Source organism: Capricornis sumatraensis, chromosome 17, assembly GCF_032405125.1.
Source record: "Capricornis sumatraensis isolate serow.1 chromosome 17, serow.2, whole genome shotgun sequence".
Lineage (NCBI taxonomy): Eukaryota > Metazoa > Chordata > Mammalia > Artiodactyla > Bovidae > Capricornis > Capricornis sumatraensis.
Window position 1 is genome coordinate 76,096,852 of NC_091085.1, and position 19,584 is coordinate 76,116,435.

The 19,584-nt window shown below is 53.5% G+C and overlaps 1 protein-coding gene across 4 annotated transcripts; it reads right to left on the reverse strand.

The window, feature by feature from the left end:
* Positions 1 to 6,870: 6,870 nt before the first annotated feature.
* On the reverse strand, positions 6,871 to 17,019 carry LOC138093979 (putative SEC14-like protein 6). 4 transcript variants are annotated; one of them, XM_068990162.1, is made up of 12 exons: positions 16,890 to 17,019; positions 14,544 to 14,619; positions 13,717 to 13,760; positions 12,684 to 12,743; positions 12,403 to 12,591; positions 11,980 to 12,030; positions 10,418 to 10,478; positions 10,219 to 10,302; positions 8,412 to 8,518; positions 8,198 to 8,337; positions 7,929 to 8,098; positions 6,871 to 7,731 (listed from the first exon to the last, which is right to left on the reverse strand). In XM_068990162.1, exons 1-12 carry the CDS (start codon positions 16,941 to 16,943, stop codon positions 7,619 to 7,621), a joined length of 1,149 nt encoding a protein of 382 aa, XP_068846263.1. In that variant the 5' UTR covers positions 16,944 to 17,019; the 3' UTR covers positions 6,871 to 7,618. The 4 variants fall into 4 exon arrangements, with proteins under 4 accessions (XP_068846263.1, XP_068846262.1, XP_068846265.1 ...); XM_068990161.1 differs by having other exon boundaries at positions 11,980 to 12,075; XM_068990163.1 differs by having other exon boundaries at positions 7,608 to 7,736; positions 11,980 to 12,075.
* Between the last annotated feature and the right edge of the window lie 2,565 nt (positions 17,020 to 19,584).

Sequence of the window (19,584 nt, forward strand, 5' to 3'; positions counted from 1 at the left end):
AAAATCTCTTTAAAAACGATAATAAATTTCGTTATAAGTTGGCGAAATGGAGACATTCATATGTTGCTGGCAGGACTGCAACTCCATTTCAGCTTTTCTAGAAACTACAGACAATACCTATTGTTAGAATCCGTCAATCGTTTACCACGTTACCCAATAATATTCCTAACCAACAAAATGTTTCCAGCCTAAAGTTGTTTGTGGCTAATAGGAATACTGGAAACAATTTTCCGGAAAAGCACTGTGCTTAATATGATGATGAAGACTTTATAACAACATGGAAAAAATACCGTGAAACAAGTCGGAGGAGGTAGGGCCATGTGCCGTGTGCCGCGCGGCGTGTGCGCTCACCGCAGAGTCGTGATCAACACTCTGCGACCCCATGGACTGTAGCCCACAAGACTCCCCTGTGCAGGGGATTCTCCAGGCAAGAATACTGGAGTGGGTTGGCATCTCCTCCTACAGGGGATCTTCCCCACGTCTCCTCCATTGCAGCGGATTCTGTACCACTGCACCACTTGGGAAGCCCTATGTTTCCAGAATGTAAAACAAAATCCACTAAATAGAAGAAAAGGCAGAGAAGAGAAGAGACTTGTCCCCAACTTCTCTCACTCCTTGGGAAGTCGTATTTTTTAAATACCACAGGTAACAAGTCACCTCTAAAGAGAAGTCTTTATTTAACTAACACTTTCCCAGTGTTTTCTGTGGGCCAAGCCCTGTTCTAAGGGCTTTGTAAATATTAGTTCAGGCTGTTTAATGGGTAATGAGAGCCACATTGGTAATTTTAAATTCTTTAAAATTTAAAGACTTAAATTTAAAACTCATTAAATTAAAATTTGGACACATGAAAATTTTAATTGTAATAATATAGTTTAACATAATGCCTCTGAAGTATTATCATTTTGGTGTATAATCAATATGATTCATAAATGAAATCATTATTTAATCAATAAGTTAATAATGAGAGAAATCGAAGAACTAAAGAGCTTCTTGATGAAAGTGAAAGATGAGAGTGAAAAAGTTGGCTTAATGCTCAACATTCAGAAAACTAAGATCATGGCATTGAGTCCCATCACTTTACTTCATGGCAAATAGATTGGGAAACCATGGAAACAGTGACAGACTTTATTTTGGGGGGCTCCAAAATCACTGCAGATAGTGACTGCAGCCATGAAATTAAAAGACGCTTGCTCCTTGGAAGAAAAACTATGACCAACCTAGACAGCATATTAAAAGACAGAGACACTACTCTACCAACAAAGGTCCATCTAGTCAAAGTTACGGTTTTTCCAGTAGTCATGTATGGATGTGAGAGTTGGACTATAAAGAAAGCTGAGCGCTGAAGAATTGATGTTTTGAACTGAGGTGTTGGAGAAGACTCTTGAGAATCCCTTGGACTGCAAGGAGATCCAGCCAGTCCATCCTAAAGGAAATCAGTACTGAATATTCATTGGAAGGACTGATGCTGAAGCTCCAATACTTTGGCCACCTGACGTGCAGAACTGACTTGTTGGAAAAGACCCTGATGCTGGGAAAGATTGAAGGCAGGAGGAGAAGGGGATGACAGAGGATGAGATGGTTGGATGGCATCACCGGCACGATGGACATGAGTTTGAGTAAGCTCTGGGCGTTGGTGATGGACAGGGAAGCCTGGTGTGCTGCAGTCCATGAGGTCACAAAAAGACAGACACGACTGAGTGACTGAACTGAACTGATTGTGCATTCTTTTTTTTTTTGTATTAAGTCATTGAAGTCCAGCATTCATTTTGGGGAGCACGTTTCAACCCCAACCAGCCTCATTTCTAGCGCTGGACCAGCCACACACGATGCTCTTCTGTTTGCGTGTCTTTGCATCGCTGTTTGCTCATCTGCTTACTTTGGGCTGTGCTGGGCCCTCCTTGCCGAGGGGGCTTTCCTCTGGTTGCGGCGGGTGGGGCTGCTCTTCACTGCAGTGTGCGGTGGCCTCTCTTGGTGCTGAGCTCGGACTCCAGGGCGCAGGCTTCAAAGCAGTGGCGTGGGGGCTCAGTCATTGCTCTTCCCAGGCTCTAGGACATAGGCCCGGCTGCTCCGAGGCATAAGGGATCTTCCCGGATGGGGGATCAAACCCGTGTCTCCTGCATCGTCAGGCAGATTCCTTACCACTGAGCTACCCAGGAATTCCCCGTCTATTTTGGTTTGGTTTTATTGGTCACGTCTCACGGCTGGCAGGGTGTTAGTCCCCTAGTCAGAGATTGAACCCAGGCCCGTGGCAGTGAAAGCAAGAAGTCCTAACCACTGGGCTGCCAGGGAACTCCCCACTCGTGGCGTTATGGACTGCATCGTGTCCGCCCCCCAGTTCATACATTCCCAGTATCTAAGAACGTGGTCTATTTGGAAACAGGGTCCTTACAGATGTCATCAGTTAAAATGAGGTCAGAGTGGAGTAGGGTGGGCCCCTAATCCAATATGACTAATGTCCTTATGAAAAGGGGGCATTTGGGTACACACGTGCTGACAGGGAGGAGGCCACGTGAAGATGAAGGCGGGGATCAGGGCAATGCTTCTATATATGAGCCGTAGAACACCAAAGATAGCCAGCAAACCACCAGAAGCTAGGGGAGAAGCAGAGAAGAGATTCTTCTTCCCCGTCCTCAAAGGAAACCAAGCCTGCTGGCCCCTTGATCCCGGCCTTCTAGCCTCCAGATCTATGAGGCAATAAATCTCACTGCTGGAGCCACTCGGTGTGGGTGCTCTGTTGAGGTAGTCAAGTAAATTAATACAGGCGGACAGTGGTTGCCGTATGGGACAGTCCAGCATTGTCTCATCTAATTCTCCAGACACATTCTAAGGTTGGTACTACGATTATTCCCATTTATGGGTGAGGAAACTGAAACCAAACCCCGCCCCGCTAGGTCTCACACTCGGCAGGCAGCAAAGCCAGGATTGGAATCTAGACAGTTCGTGCAGGGCCAGGTGCTAAGCCTCTGTCTGCCGAGGATGGTTCCAGGTCACACGTTAAGTCCCTGTTTTTCCCACGCAGGACAGCTGTCCTGCCCCGAGCCTGAGCCACCGCTGGGCATGGAGGGCTTCCATTCTACACATCTGGGCACCAGGCAGCCGGGTCCCCCTTATGTAATGTGCCGTCTCCTCCCACTTTCTGAAACGTGGCTCATTTCCTTGGTGCTCCTGACCCACGGGCCGAGAAGCCGGGCTGTGATGACGCCACTGTCACGGTATGCGACCCCGATCCCTCACCTTCCTACCCACTCAGGGCGGAATCTCTCCCTCCCACCTCCCAGCTGTTCCGAAAATTCCTGGCATCTCTCAGTGGCCCTGCTCGCAGTCCTCATTCACACCTGTAACCTGCTAACTGAAGGGAAGCCGGTGCGGTGAAGGGCATCTCCATTGTTGGCATGAGATCCGCTCTGCCAGGAGCTCCTGCCCACTCTTCTCCCATCACGGCTAAACTGATCCCATTCTTTGGATGTCTAGGCGGGGCAAATGCCGCTGGATGTTCCTCCGAGAGTGTAGGGCTTGGCGTGGGTCACCCTGGGTGGAAGGGTGGAGAGAGAAGGTCCACCTGACTCAGATGGCCAGGGCAGGGCGGCCTCACACCTGGGCCTGCCTGAGGAATGGGAATTAGGCTCTAGGGCAGCTGGGGGAGTGTCTCCAATCTCCCCCAACCAACTCAGGGTGACCCCAGGGAAGGCAGGACCTTACATGACCATACCCCCACCATCATCTGTACCCTAGAAACGGAGATGGCACAAGGGCCTGGGAGAGAGACAGGTGGCCAAGGGGATTCTGACCAACTGCCCCCAAAGACCTGGAACCAGGGAAAGAGGCGGATTAGGGGCCATGATTGGATGCCTGTCTTTCTTCTACAAAAGACAAGAGAGACCTTGCCTTTCCAAACCGCAAATGACCAAATAGGGTGTGTATGGAGCTATCTGTCTCCCCTCGCTGCTACTTCCTGCTACAGGGCCTTTGCACATGCCATTCCTTCTGACCTGAGCTCGTTCCCTTCCCTCCTCCTCGCATACTGCCTATTCGTGCCTTCCCGCCTTCTTCCCATCTCCTCAATGCTCAGGCAGACCCCTGCTTCTCTTTTGCAGAGACTTGCTCTCATTAGACATGGCTTGGTTTGGTATCTGACTCACCCCCTTAACTGTCAGCCCAGTGAAGGCATGGGTCATGTTTCCTGCTCATCTTTGGACCCACGTGCCCATTTCACATGTGCCAGACTGAGTCTCACAGGCTGGTAAGAGCCTGAACCAGGGTTTGAACCCTTATTTGCACCCAAGTCCTGTATCCTTAACCAATATCTGTCCTGGCTGCCTGAAGATAGAGGGTTCTAATAGAAGTCTGAGCAAGACCACTGCTCTGGAGGTCTTGGAATGTTCCCCAGAGGAAGTGGTATTTGAGTTGGGGCTATTTGAGTAGGAGGAAGATGTTCTAGATGGATGGGTTTGCATAAAGAAGCCTCCAGAGGCAAAAGGGAAGAGGGATACTCCAAGGGCAGGGGGCTCAAAAGACTGAGCTCAGGCCACGCTGGAACTATGCCTATCAGCTATCAGAGTGGGCGGCGGCCTTTGAAGCTTTTCGAAGAAGACACAGATGTGATTCCTCCTGTGGCAGAACGATAACCCTGGGCCTGGTGTGAAGGGTAAGGGCAAAGGCAGATGTTCAGAGAAGCAATACTGGCCAGGACGCTATTGCACAAGTCTGCGGTGGAGGTGGGCAGGGAGCGTGGGGGAGAAAACAGTGAGCAGGGCAGGTCGGAGCCTTGACTCCGTACAAAACCAGAGCTCTGTCACAACCTCGCCTGGGGAATTATCAAACAGCTACTTGGTGTCTGATCCGTGGGAATTATACCTTACCTGTGAACTACAAATTCATTACAGCTGATGGTTTTGAGCACCTCAAATACCTGAATAGCAAATACAGAAACCCAGGGAATCCAAAAATCATTACTACAGTTTTATCTAAGCTTGTTCCAGAGACATCCCATGTGAAATTACTTTATTGATTCTTTCTTATCCTTGTTTCCTGGGCTTCTCTGGTGTCTCAGAGAATACCTTTGGCAGGTATTGGACCTGCCAGTATAGTAGATGCAGGTTCAGGCCCTGAGTCGGGACAAGCCCCTGGAAAAGGAAATGGCAATCCACTCCAGTATTCATGCCTGGAAAATCCCATGGACAGAGGAGCCCGATGGGCTACAGCTCATGCGGTTGCAAAAGGCCTGGACACGACTTAGTGGCTAAACAACAACCATCTATTTGTTTCTGTACCTTTCTTTGGTGTAGTCCTTGGATTACAACTGTATTCTTTGACATCTTTAAATTTCAATATTCGTTTTTCACTGTTTTGTTGGAACTTTAAATTTCCATAGATCCAAATGAAAAAGTTTTAGATATTTCTTGGTATCAGAGCTTTGAGTTATTGGCCAATTATTGGGATTGGGTGGCCTATATCTGGGGGTTTCTCGCAAGGTGATTAAAGCCTGAACTGATGGTTATCAGGCTGAATTTACTATTAATAGTTCAACTTCACTTGTTACCTTGATCAGACTTTGAAAATTCACACTTTTTATGCATGGTTTGTTTGTTTACAACTTAGAATGCCCCCTTCCTTCTTCTCAAATATCTTTCTATGCTTTCCTACTTTTATTAATCAGTGGTCCGATTTCCCTCTACCCTGCCTCATTGGTGGGGCTTTCTGGAGGAGATGAAGGGTCAGTTTCTCTCTGGTGGTCCTCTCCTCAGAAGGCCACCTTGTACACCCCATGATGTACGTCACCACTCAGTAGAACTTTCTGCAAGGGTGGATACTTCCTGTATCAACCGTGTCTAGCTGGGTAGTGTCAAAGATAAACAAAGTCAAATGCTAGTTAAAGAGGTAAGGATGGATTTTATTAAGCATTAGCTATCGAAACAGGGAAGAGAGCCTGGCATAAACTGAACTCAACTTTGTTGAAATAAAATGCAATTTCTTTCTTTTCTGTTTTTTTTTAACTGCTTCAGGTCTTGGTTGTGACTCAGGGACATTAGCTGCAGCATGTGGGATCTAGTTCCCTGACCAGGGATCGAACTCAGGCAGCCTACATTCGGAGTTTGAGTCTTAGCCACTGGACCACCAGGGGAATCCCTGAGAGGAGGGAGGCTGAGCAGGTGCACCAATTCTTAGATATCCTCACACTAGAAGGAGAACGTGTGAGCCGAGAGTTCTTTCTTGAGGGGGAAGGAATGTGTATTCAGAGGGGCAGCGGCACAGCTGCTTGCTAGGTAACTATTAATCTCATCTCCTATTTTCTGTACTCTGATGCTTTGACACCTGGGGCTTTGCTGACCCTGGAGGGACCACCCCTCCCAGGAATAGCCAGTTCCTAGAGAGAGAGTCAAAGATGTGGATGCTAGGAAAGATTGAGGGCAGGAGGAGAAGGGGGCGACAGAGGAGGAGACAGTTGGATGACATCATCGACTTGATGGACATGAGTCTCAACAAGCTCCGAGAGATAGTGAAGGACAGGGAAGCCTGACGTGTTGCCGTCCATGGGGTCGCAAAGAGTTGGCCACCAATGAGCAACTGAACAACAAGAGAGTCTTGCCTATGAGTGTGCTTCTCAAACACGGAGCCCGCACTCCAGCCTCCTCCTGTATCAGGCTCAAACTCAGGGCAGCTGGTACCCAGCGCCAGGTTCCAGACAAATGGGAAAACCCCTTGGCCCCAGAGCCTTCGAAATCACTCAAAAGAGCCAATTCTAAGCCTGCTGACCCTGCTTCACCCATTCCTTCTGGGGAAACCATAACAAAGGCTTTTGCCCGCAGGTCCTCCCCCTCCTTCCATCTCATGACCCCCCTGCCTCCCACCCACGCCCCCTGTTTCTCCGGGTGATCCCCTGTGGCATCCATGCCCTCTCCTCTTGGGAACTGTGAGTAATGCATTATCTTTTCAATGGCAATTGTTTCCAGCTCTGTCAGTCATATTATATTTCACATTTTCTTTCTTTTAAAAAGTATTTATTTACTTTTGGCTGTGCTGGGTCTTCACTGCTGTGTGTGGGCTGTTCCCCAGTTGCAGCGAGCAGGAGGCCACTGCCGAGTTGTGGTGCTCAGGCTTCCCACTGTGGTGGTCTCTCTTGCGGAGCACAGGCTCTCGGGCACTCACGCGTCAGTAGTTGTGGCCCCTGGACTCCAGAGCGCAGGCTGAGTAGTTGCAGGGCATGGGTTCAGCTGCTCTGCGGCGTGTGGGAGCTTCCCGGATCAGGGATCAAACCCGTGTCTCCCGCGTTGGCAAGCGGATTCTTTACCACTGAGTCATCAGGGAAGCCCTGCACATTTTTTTGTTCTAGCACAATGTATTTCAGAACGGGAACTCACGACTCAGTATCGGTTGTTAGAAAAGGGCCTAGGAGTTTTCTCTGAGCTTGAGTCATGGGGGCTGGAGAGTTTTTCTGTTGCTTTTCTGGCTGCCACGGTCCCAGCAGTTCCGAAGATGCAGACCCACTGTGACAGAAGGGCTGGGACCAGCTCTGTAGGATCCCCATCCTTGGGGACCTTGAAGGGGGTCTGGCCAGGGAAGGCTGTGAGCTCACTGCAGACCCAGAGGCCGCAGAGGAGGGTGTGGGAACTGCGAGGCTTTAGAATTTCTCTGTCTTCTCCAGGGAGGTTTGGTCCGGGAATAGCACCTCCACGGTGTAGCTGAGGTGCTTGGGGTGGATCACGCTGTAGGTGTTGTCAAACCTCAGGACGTCTACACTGACGGGACAGACATTCAGAGAGGACGCCCACCTGGGACCTCACCCTCCTGTCCAGGTACTAGACATGGGTGCCACTGCCACACCTGAGAGCCCGGAGCCAGGGCCCCCTACCTGGTGGGACCTGATGCATGGCAATGCACCTGCCCCCCACCCCCAGGTCCAGGAGGATCCATTCCCTGCCAACACTCACAGACGCCGGCTTCCGTGCAGGTGAGGCTCCCGTCCTCCGGCACCATGTGGGCATTGTAGCGCTGGCTGGCCAGCACCTCCGTCATCTCCCCGGCCCGCTGCCGCTCCCCCATCTTGGTCTTCAGGAAAACCCCAAAGCCGATGTCCCCTCCATCTGACGCAAACTGCCACCTGCAGGGGACAGGGCCCCACTGACCGCCACCTGCCTGGGCTCCGGGCCCCTCCTGACCGTGCCCAGGGGTGTGTGTGTGGGGGGGGTGCCATGCCCACCTGAGCACGCAGCCCGGGAACAGGATCTCGTTGTCCACCTGCAGGGAGGAGCCTCGGGCCACGGTCGCCTGGTGGTCGTACTGCACCCTCACGTGGTTGCGCAGGTAGTAATGCTGAGGCACGTAGCCCCCATAGTTGATCTGTGGGCGAGGGTGGTGAGCGGGCACCGCACCACGGCCATCTCCCCTCCCTCCCTGTCCTCTGGGCACCGGACCTTGGTCAGGCACTTGGGGTTGCCATCGGGGTCAGTCATGGTCCCCCCAAACTCCACGGGCAGCTGGTCAGGGCTGATCAATTTCAGCAGCTCTTGCTTCCAGTTGCCTGTGCAGACAAAAGTGGGGCTCTGTGGGGGGGTCAGGGGCTCAACAGAGGGCAGTGGGGCCAAGCCCAGGGCCGTCCTGTGCCGTATGACAGCCTCCCCCTATCTCCCACATGCTCTCAGTGCCTCCAGGACAGAAGCCAAGAAGATCTAGGTCCAAAGTGTCTGTGTGACCAGCTCCTGCCCCTTCAGCCCTGGTACCCCCCACTATCCATCCAGGTGTTGGCCCATGAGGCATCTTTTTTTTTTTTTGGCCACGCCACGTAGTTTGTGGGATCTTAGTTCCCTGACCAGGGATCAAACCCCGGGACCTCGGCAATAAAAGTGCTGAGTCTAACCACTGGACCACCATCTTTGCAGGGACTCAGATCAGTGTCTCCTGGAGCGTGAGGCTGAGCACAGGCTGGCTCTACCCTGGGCTTGCCTTTCCCTCGGAGACTGAACTCAGCCTTCCAGTCAGTCCCTGCCCTCAGCTCCTGCAGCTCCAGCACTCTCAGAACTGGGGGGCAAAGTGGATCAGCCCTCCTCCCCCAACGCTGCTCTGAGAAGCCAAGGTTGGTCCACGAAGGAACAAGAGCATTATGGGAACAAAGTAGGAGGGAGCAGAGGTGAACACCCAACAGACCCTGGGGTGTGGACACAGAAACAAAAGGGACTCCCCCATGCATTCTCCTTTAAGGGAAAAGAACTCTTTATTTCTAGGCTATTATTTCATGGAAAAAAAATTAAGGATGTGTACAATGATTCATCTATAAGCATCTTCACGCCTCACTCTTCCCTAATGGTAAAAAAAAAAAAAAAAATTACAAACAACCTAACTTTTGGACTTTACCAAAATAGAATAAAGTTTATCACACGGTATGTGAAAAAGGTAGGTTGTAAAACAGTGTAACATGGTATGAACCCATTTTTTAAAATGAGTTTCTTTGAAAAGATAGTACATGTTAATAATAGTTCCTTGAGTGACAGGATTTACTCTTTCTTCCTTATATATTTCTATATTTTTCTAAATTTCCAAATTTTATCAGTTATGTAATTTGGAAAACCTGCATCTTATTCTCCCCATTTTATGGGGGGAAACTGAGGAATCTGAGACCCAGACAGAGCCGGTAATTCAGCCCACTTGCAGCTCACATGTGGTGCTAGTTGTAAAGAATCCGCCTGCCAATGCAGGAGATGGGGGTTCAATCCCTGGGTCCAGAAGATCCCCTGGAGAAGGAAATGGCACCCCACTCCCGTCTTCTTGCCTGGGGAATCCCATGGACAGAGGAGCCTGACAGGTTATAGGGCAGGTTGCAAAGAGTCAGACACGGCTGAGCGGCTGAGCACACGTGTAATTTGAAACACCTGCCTCTTATCCCCCCATTTTTACAGGGAAGCCTGAGGAACCGGAGACCCAGACAGAGCCGGTGACTCAGCCCACTTGCAGCTCATAACAGACCAAGTCACCGTCAAATTCACGTCCCTCAATCCAGAATTGGGGGCCCTCACATAGGCTGCCTCTGGGGGTCTCTCAGAGCCCTCCTGGCCCCTCAGCCCTCTGGCAGGTGGACACATTGGCCTCAACAGTTGCTGCCTAAGGGAGTGGGTCCCGCAGAGCAGCTGTGTCCCCGAGCCTGGTGCCCTCGTTCGGGAACCCTCAGGTCTGCGGAGGGGCCGCCCTCAGCTCAGGCTTTCAGCTGCAGAGGAGTTGCCCACTCACCTCCGAGGATCACCACCTTTCTGCGCGTCTCCTCAGTGATGTACGGCTTGATCAGGTTGAAGGCCACCGGGAAGAGCTTGGGGGCTGAGACAGGCACCGTTTCAGGGTTTCCTGGGGTCTCCTTTCCCTGCCTGTTGCCTCCATGCCCCCTGCATTGCCCCCCACCCCACTTATGCATATACGGAACTGGTTCACTCACCTTTCACAACAATTAAATTCTTCAAAACCTCAGGGTAGTTTGCCTCAAGTGCCGAGAAAAACTGTAGGGTCAAACTCAGGTCAACGCACAAGACGCAGGTGCCTAAATGCCGCCCCCCTAGGGCCCCAAGGCCTCTCCAGACGCCCCAAAACCCCCCAGACAAGAGGAGCTCCCGCTGTCCAGTCTGTTGGGTCCCCGTCACAGACACGCCCCCGAAGCCACTAGCGCAAATTCTTGACAGATTTCCAGGGGATGACCCCACCTCCTGCAGACCAAAAAAATCCCCCTCAGTCAGGTCTCTGGAAGGTTCCCCTCTATGTGGCTTTGGGAACAAAATGCTTCCAGCATACTGCTGCTGCTGCTGCTAAGTTGCTTCAGTCGTGTCCGACTCTATGCGACCCCATGGGATTTTCCAGGCAAGAGTACTGGAGTGGGGTGCCATTGTCTTCTCCGGCTTCCAGCATAAGAAACATTCAAAGTTGCAAGGCATGTTTTTTTTTTTTTTTTTTAAATTGGAGTGTAATTTACATACCGTAAATTTCGCCCTTTCACGGTGTAGAGCTCAGCGGCTTCAGTGTATGCACCAAGCTGCACAACCATCAGCACTGTCTGGTTGCAGAATATTCTCACCACGCCGGAAGAAACCCCGTACCATTAGCAGTCACCCCTTCCCCACTCCCTGCAGCCCTGGCTGACTACCAGTGTGCTTTCTGTCTCGGATGGATTTACCTAATCTGGATATTTCATTTCAAGGGAATATATGTGGCCTTTTGAGTCTGGTGTTCTCAATTTAGTACGTTTTCATAGTGGTTCTTTTTTTTTTTTCTTTTTTTCACACCTCGTAGCACAGCTTATGGGATTAGTTTCCCAACCAGGGATTGAACTTGCGCTCCTTGTACTGGAAGCGTGGAATCTTAACCCCTGGACTGCCGGGAAGTCGCTCGTGGTGGTTCTTGAAATGTTAAAATTTTTAGGTTCTCTGCTATCCTGGATTGAGCAGAAAGAAAAGGCAGGCTGGCTGCCCCGGGGGAGGCAGATCTTATCAGGGTCTCCCTTCCTTCCTCAGGACCCCCGAAGATGACTTGCTCCCAGCCCCCTCCCAGTTAAGAGAGGGGTGAGCGGGGAGGGAGTATAAGAGGGGAAGGGACACCCACGGGGACCCTGACCGGCCTGGGGACCAAGCCCTGTTGCTGCAACCTCGCGGACGTGCAGTGGTGATATTAGGGTGATGGCTGTGGCTTGGCACAGCCGTAAGACACTTTGGGTTTGAAAGGATCCCTGTAGGGTCTTCCCTGGTGATCCAGTGGGTCACGAATCCACCTTCCACTGGAGAGAGCGTGGGTTGGATCCCTGGTCAGGGAACTAAGATCCCGCAAGCCTCAACTAGAGAGAAGTCTGTGCGCCACAGGGAAGATCTGGCAGCCAAAATCAGTAAATACGTAAATATTTAAAAAGAAAGAAAAGGAGCCGCAAACCTGCGGGTGGAGTTGGAGAACCTCCCCACACACAGCCCACACCAGCAAGTGAGGGGACACCTGGCCCCCTGGGTGGGGCGCCCTCACCTCCTGGACAAGCTCCACTCCTGGCTTCCACAGATGCCTCAGGCTCAGCCCCTCGAAATCAAAAACAGTCGAGATTTTCTCCACTTTCTTCCCCAACTGCAAGGGAATGCTAAGAGGTGAGACCCCAGGAGGGCCTGTGCCCCCCACAGCCCACAGGAGGTAGGGCTGGGCCCGGCTTATCTTGGTTCCACCTGGCGTGGAGGTTTCATGCCAGGAAGCCAGGTGCAGGGAGACAGGGCCGTCCCGACGGGCACCCTCCCCTCCTCTGCCCCTGGGAAGGCAGGTCACCCGAACCATGTCCACTTGGAGGTGCTGGGAGGAGCCGAGGAGCTCCGGGAGGCAGGTGCCCCGTGCTGGGGGCTGCCTGGGAGGGGGCCAGATTTCAGCGGCCCAGGGGGCTGGGAGGGGCCCTGGGACCCCCACCTCCTGGCTCTGCCGCTCGCAGTCTCGCAGGAGCAGCTCCAGGCTCCAGAAGTTGAATCTGAGCATCTCTTGTTTGGAGACGGAGAGGAGGAGGCCCTTGAGATCCAGGCCTCTGATGATGTGGTACCAGACGGGGCTGCCCTCCCTGTCGTGCCCGCAGAAGCCACTGGGCTCGTACAGCCTGACCACCTGGATGGATGCACGAGAGGGCAGGGCTGGGCGCTGGGAGCGGGTTTGGCGGAGAGCTGGGCGCTGGGGCTGGCAGGGCGCCAGGGGCTCACCTCTGAGGGCTGCCATGAGAGGATGTTGTCCAGATCTTGTTGCTTCCGGAACTTCACATGCTAGAGACACGGGGGGCAGGGGTCGCGCAGCTAAAGACCCCTCCTGAGCCAAAGGGTCTGCAGGGACCCAGGGACGCCAGGCCAGGCCCCGCTGCCCGCAACCCCTGAGGGCCTGCCAGGGCATTCCGGCTCCACGGACCCAGAACTGAGGGTGGGGACGTGAGGGGGATGGAGGAGACAGGGTCCGACACAGATGAGGATGGAAAGACTCCGAAAGGACCTTGTGAAGCCTGCATCCATAGCTGCCTCTCCCTGAGTCGTCCCTCCTGGTCCCCGGCTCCAGTCCCCACATGGCTTCCCAGGGAGTCCCACAAGCAGGGTCAGACTACCCCAACTCCAATCCCAGCTCCCAGTCACCCTTAGTCAAAAGCTTAGACTCCCGAGGTGGCCTGCTGGGTCCCTGGGGATGGGCCTGGGCCACCCGCTCAGCAGCATCTCTCCCCTTTCTCTCTAAGGCACGACCTCCTGGGCGCCTGGGTTACTCCAGCTCCCCCGCACCTCAGGGCCTTTGCACGGCCCTGCCCTCTGTCTCCAGTTGTCACGCGGCTGCCTCCTTTTGGGCGTTCGTGCCGGAGCCAACACATCGCCCTCAGCAAGGAAGGCCTTCCTGCCCTCCCTCGCTTCCTTCTGCCTCACTGTCTTGGTTGCAACTTCCACTCTCAGGAACTGACTTGTCTATTTATTTTTCTGGTTTCTTTTCTCTCTCTTTCCACCACTGCACTCTCCCCAGTGCGAGAACCAGCGAGGCTCACTTTTGAGGTGCAATAGATGGTCGTTGCAAGAAAGGAAGGAGGGAAGGAAAGAGGAAAAGAAGGAAGGAAGAAGGATGGAAAGAAGGAAAGACCGGGAATTCCTGGCAGTCCAGTGGTTAGGACTCTGGGCTTTCGTGGCTGAAGGCCCGCATTCGATCCCTGGCCCACGAGCTAAGATGCCACAAAGGGCAGGAAACGGGGCCGGCAGGTGTTTCCCTCACCTTCCGCAGCATGTCCTCTGATTTCTTCAGGTCAAAGCTCCGAGCTGCAAGGAGGAGATAGGGTGGTGGTTGTGGACTCCTGGGGGCAGTGAGTCCTAGCTTGGGCCCCTCGGTGGGTTACTGGCCTCTGGGGGCAGTGAGTCCTAGCTTGGGCCCCTCGGTGGGTTACTGGCCTCTGGGTTACTGTCCACTCAGAGGTGCTGGGAGGAGTCCAGGAGCTCAGGGAAGAAAGCTCTGGATGCCCAGTGCTGGGGGCTGCCTTGGAAGGGTCAGGCTGTGGCTACCCAGAGGGCTGGGAGGGCTCCCTGGTGCCCTTACCTCTTGCCTCCCTGATTCCCTGGGCTGATGGCAGTGGGTGTGCCCCTAGGTGGGCCTTGGTGGTGGCAGGTAGAGAAAGAAGGCACTACCCAAGAGGAAGCTAGTAAGACAAGGTGCCCAGAGAAACAGCAGGTGGAGTCCCCGCCACACCCAAGGCCACTGCCAGGGCCCTGGGGACCCTGTTGTGCCCAGGGTTCTTTTCCTAATGCTCCAAAGGCATGAAGAGATCAGACCCTCCAAATCTGGTGGAATCACAGAGCCGGGAATTATGTAAATCAAGAGCCTCTTCCACTCTCAAATATCACTGAGGATGCCAATGAAGTTTTGTTTATTTAGGTTATATCTGTTGATACTTACTTGATTAGAAATTAAAATTGTACACAGAAGCTGTGTACACAGATAATACATATTTGTGGTTGCTTCCAATGCCTGTGATTTGGGGCAACTTGTGACACAAAAGAGACCTCGTATGCCCTTGACCTTCATCCCATGTTGCCGTCCATGCTCACCTCGGAGCCAGCGAAGCAGGAAGTAGTCGTCGGTGCTGGGCAGGACGGCCAGGACATCCTGCACGTTCTCCCGGAACTGAGGGCAGAGCAGGGAGAGACCCGGGTGGGCAGGGCTCCGCAGTGCCCCACGGCCGCAGGGGACAGGCCGGTGCCACAGGCCTGCAGAGCCCGCCTGCCCGCGGGAAACAGGCTGCCTGAGCAGAGGGGGCCCACCTGTGCTGGGGGAGCCGAGGCCTGGGCCAAGTCACAACAGTTCCCTTCCTCCCTTTGGGAAATGGCATAATAGTGATGAACCAGTTGCCCAAAGAGAGAATGAGATGAGGATTTTTTTTTTTCTTTTCCTTTTTTATTTTGGCTGCACCATGTGGCTCGTGGGATCATAGTTCCCAATCAGGGATTGAACCCAGGCCCTCAGTAGTGAAACTGCAGAGTCTCAACCTCTGCACCTGCCTGGGAATTCCCTGAAATGTGGAATAAATGAGATTAATAGGGCTGACACTTCCCTTACACCAATGGGGGCAGGGTAGGTCCTCTTAAGGGCCCAGCTCTCCACCCTCAGGGAACCCCCAGGTCAGGTGGGAGGGTAAGTGACATGGGATCTAGGCTCAGAGAGGTAGAGCAATTTTCCCAGAGTCACACAGCAAGAGGCAAATCATGGGTTTGATCAGGACCCCATCATCCAGGCCTGAATGAGGGGTGACTCCACCCAGCCTGAGAAGACCCTCTGCAGACAGGCCCCAGGAGGTGATGGGGCAGTTTAGCTGGGCCCCAGCCTTCTCCAGGGGCTGAGGGCTGCGGGCGCCACTTCTGTGTGAATGTCACTGACTCTGAGACATAACCAGCTCTCGGGACTCATGGACCTGGACCAGGACTCAGCAGTCCCAGTGCCGTCTGGCCTGAGTCATTCTCCTCTTCCTGTGTTTCAGTCTCCTTCGACTCCAAGTAGGAGGGTCAAAGAACTAGCTCTGGGCCCCCCAGCCCCAAATGAGCTGATAACCTCTGTCCTCAGAAACACAAGGAAGGGATTTCCCTCATGGTCCAGTGGGTAAGACTGCAAGCTCCCAGCGCAGGGGACCTGGGCTTGATCCCTGGTCAAAGAATGAGATCTCAAATGCTGCAACAAAGACCGAGTATGCCACAGCTAAGAACCGATGCAGCCAAATAAACGGAGAATTTTTTTTTAACACATATTTACAGAAAGAAAGAAAGAAAGAAAGAAAGAAGCACAAGGGAGTGTTTGGCCCTGAGCTAATCACTTGATTCATCCTGAGGCAATACCGCTAGTACACCCGTCCCCCCGCCAAGGGAGGAATCTGAGGCTCACATGACCTGCTCTGCCAAGATCTGGACCTAATTCTGTTTGTTTGTTTTGGCTGAGCCACGGGGCTTGTGGGATCCTCGTTCCCGGACTAGGGATCTAACCCGGGCCTTTGGCGGTGAAAGCAACGGGTCCCAACCTCGGGACGGCCAGAGAGGCCCCTGGACCTAATGCTCGACCCCAGTTGTCTTGTAACAGGACTTATTCTCCCAGCCTAGCTGGAATCTGCCCTCTTTCAGATGTAGAATTCTTCGAAGGCAGGACTCAGGGCCTCCCTCGATGCTACTGAGGTGAGCGACTGTGCCTGGAGCCCTCACTTGCCATTTTCAGGCACGAGGGAAAGACCCCAAAGAGCTAGAAAGAACGCGTGCCCGCTCCTGAGTCCCCCAGGTCATATCTAAGGCTGGGACCTGCCACCCCTGCAGCGCTCACCGGTGGGGCCCAATAGGGTGGCCACTAATATCTGAGACGTGGGCAGTCTAAATCGAGATCTGCCGTGAGTATGAGATACACACAGGATTCTGAAGACTTAGTACCAAGAAAATCTCAGCAACACTTTTATATTGATTACAGGTTGTTGTAACTGATTACATATCACTGTTGCAACGGTTACAACTTGGCTCTATTGGATTAAATATATTCTAGGGAATTCCCCAGCAGTCCAGTGGTTGGGACACGGCTTTCACTGCCGAGGCCCAGGGCCAGTTCCTGGTCCAGCAACTAAGATCCTACAATCCTGCCAAAAGTAAATGAGCAAAATATATTATCAAAATTGATCTCACTTGTTTCTTTTCCCTTTTTTAATGTGGCTGCTAGAAACTGTGAAGTGACATAGGTAGCCTGCATTTGCGATTCGTGTTATGTCTCTATTGGACAGTGCTAGTGCAGATGCTGGTCTCCAAGACCGTCAGAGTTGGGAAAAGACCTGGGGCTACAGAGCTCAGAGGGACCTCCGGGGCCCCTGGGGCGTTAGGAGAAACTGAGGCCCGTGTAGGACCCTCCCCTCCCCCACCCCCTGCCACACTCACCTGGGCCAGTGCCCTCTCCTGCGAGGGGCTCAGGTCACCCACTTGCCCGCTCATGCTGCCCACAGCGGTGTGGGGTCCGGCTCCCTAGTCCTGCGTGCAGGCCCCACTGTGTGTCTCCCTGCAGGCCCTCCTGTCTTCTGCTGAGCTGGTAGCTATGCCCATGCCTACCCCTGTCCAGAAGCCCCACCCCTTCCTGCCAGGCCTGTCCTCTCTTCCTGGCCGAGGTCATTCCTTGCCAGGTGCCTAGGGCACTGACCCTTGACCTGACCGGCCTGGATTCACATCCTCCTCTGTGAAACAAGGGTAGGGAAGCTTGCCCCACAGCATGTTGAAAGGTGACGCCGCCTGTCGTTACACACACAGGGGCTGCTCTCCACCCTGCCTCCCGGCCCCCACCCTGTGTTCCCAGCAGGAGCCTCCTTGAGCCAGGAAGGCCACCACTCACCCCCAACAGAGGCCTGGAACCTCACTGTGTTTCCAGACTCCAATGGCCGTCCCATGTGTCTGAGCAACTGCCCATGACTCATCACAGCCTTGAGGGCACGAGGCTTCAGGGGTGAGGAGAGAACTCCCCAGGCCCAGATCCAGCAGGTGGGTGTGTCACCTGGAGCTGGGTCACACCTGGCCTCCAGTGAGCGGTGACAGGGGCTCCTGGCTAGTCAGCTGCCCCAGCTGCGGACAAGAAGAAAGCCAGAGCCCAAAACCAGGACACAGGGGGCTCGTGTGTGCATGGGACCTGCACACAGTAGGTACTTGTCTGAGACAAGCACTCCCACAGTGTACACAGTAGGTGCTCAATAAGAGCTTGCCAAAGAAGTGATGGCAAGGGAAGCTGGAAGGGGCCGCCTCTCCCTTTTCGGTTCTTATGTGGGTCTCTGGTGTCTCAGCTTGCCCCCTGACTGGGCCCCACCCCAGGGTCACATGAGTTCTCTGCTAATGAAACCACCCCTGCACTCGTGTGCCTTGGCTAAGGTGTTACCCTTGGCAGGGATAAGGGACCAGGTCAGTTAGGACAGGTGTGAAGTAGGCCTTCAAGGGCGAAATAGCTCCCTCTCTTCCCGCTGCCCTATTCTCACTCCCTCTTTTTTTCACCTTCTCCCTCCCTCCTTTCTTCTTTCTTCTCTTCCTTCCCATTTTTCTCTCTATTTTCCTTTTTCTCGACCGTGCGGCCTGCAGGATCTTAAGTCCCCCTAAGATCTGCACCCATGCCCCTGCCATGGAAACATGGAATCCTAACCACTGGACCCTTTCCTCTGTCTTTCAACATTTATTAAGAGCTGACTGTGTGCCAGGCCACCGGAGGCTGACTGTGTCCATAAGACCCAGGCCCTGGCCTGGAGAGGCCTCGCAGACAGGCAGACCCATGGCTCTGACCCTGGGCTAGCCGAGCCGCGATGTGCAGCCTGGAGGCCCCGAAACTGCCTGGGGGCTGGGTTGTCAGAGAAGGGTGCCCAGAGAGAGAAGGCAGAGCGTGCTTTGAAAACACGTAACAGTGTGAGGCCTGCAAAAGGAAGGGGGCTTTACACCATAGGAACAGCATGTGCGAAGCCCCAGAGGCATGCGGCTGCCTGGTTTCTCGTGAAGGGGATGCAGGGACCATGGTGGGGGAGGGGCTTGGAGCAGAGGACGGCCTCTGGCTACAGGCGGAGGGTGGCTCTTAGGGGCAAGCCTGAGGGAGGGACGAAAGAGGGGCCCAGGTGAGGGGCAGAGTCCTGACCCGGGGGAGTGTGTTACTGTCCCGGGGCTGCCTTAACAAAGTCCCAACAGACTGGGCGGCTTCAAACAACAGGAGTTTATTCTTTCACAGATCTGGAGGCTAGGAGTCTGAAATCGAGGTGCCACGTTCCCTCTGAAACTCCGGGAGAATCCTTCATTGCCTCTCAGCTTCCGGAGGTGGCCGTCACCCTTGGCGTTCCTAGGTTGGTAGCTGCATCACACCAACCTCTGCCCGTCTTTGCGTGGCACGGTCCTTGGGCGTCCATGTGTGTTCACATGACACTTCCACATCTCATCAGGACACCAGCTGTATTGGATTAGGGTCCACACCGAGGACCTCGTCTTTGCTTGATTATATGTACAAAGACCCTATTTCCAAATGCCAGTCATAGGGAACTGAGAGGTAGGACTTCAGGTATGTCTTTTCAGGGGATACAGTTCAACCCGTAACAGAGGGGAACAAGTAGTCTCACTGAATTTCCCCCGGGGGGCAGCCTTGATCCCTCCCTGGCTTTCACAGGTCCCGCCTACAGAGGCCTGGTCGCCCCCCACTGGCCAGGAACAGAGAACCCGCCAAGACTAAACTTGGTACCATGGCGCCCTCTGCTGTCCAGGTGTAGCAAGGGCAGTCCGGTTCCTGAAGGCGACCCCCTTGCAGGGCCGCTTGGAGACCTCCTACTTTTTCAGCCCTGGAAGAGCCCTCAGTCCTGAGGCTGAGGTGGCCAACTGGAATGGCGCTGAAGGTCTAGGGGCTGCGAGCACCAGCTTGGCAGCTGACTGACCTGGGTTTGCGTCCTGCCTCTATGGTTGGCTGACTGGGTGACCCTGGGCTGGCGGCTCTGCTTCTCTGTGTCTCCATCACCTTCTCAGAGCAGCAAAGGGTATTGAGCGTGTTCCCACATGGCACAGTGCTGGGCACAGGGTGGTTGCTCAGTATCTGGCAATTCCTCATTATCAAAATGTTAATTATGTTAATATG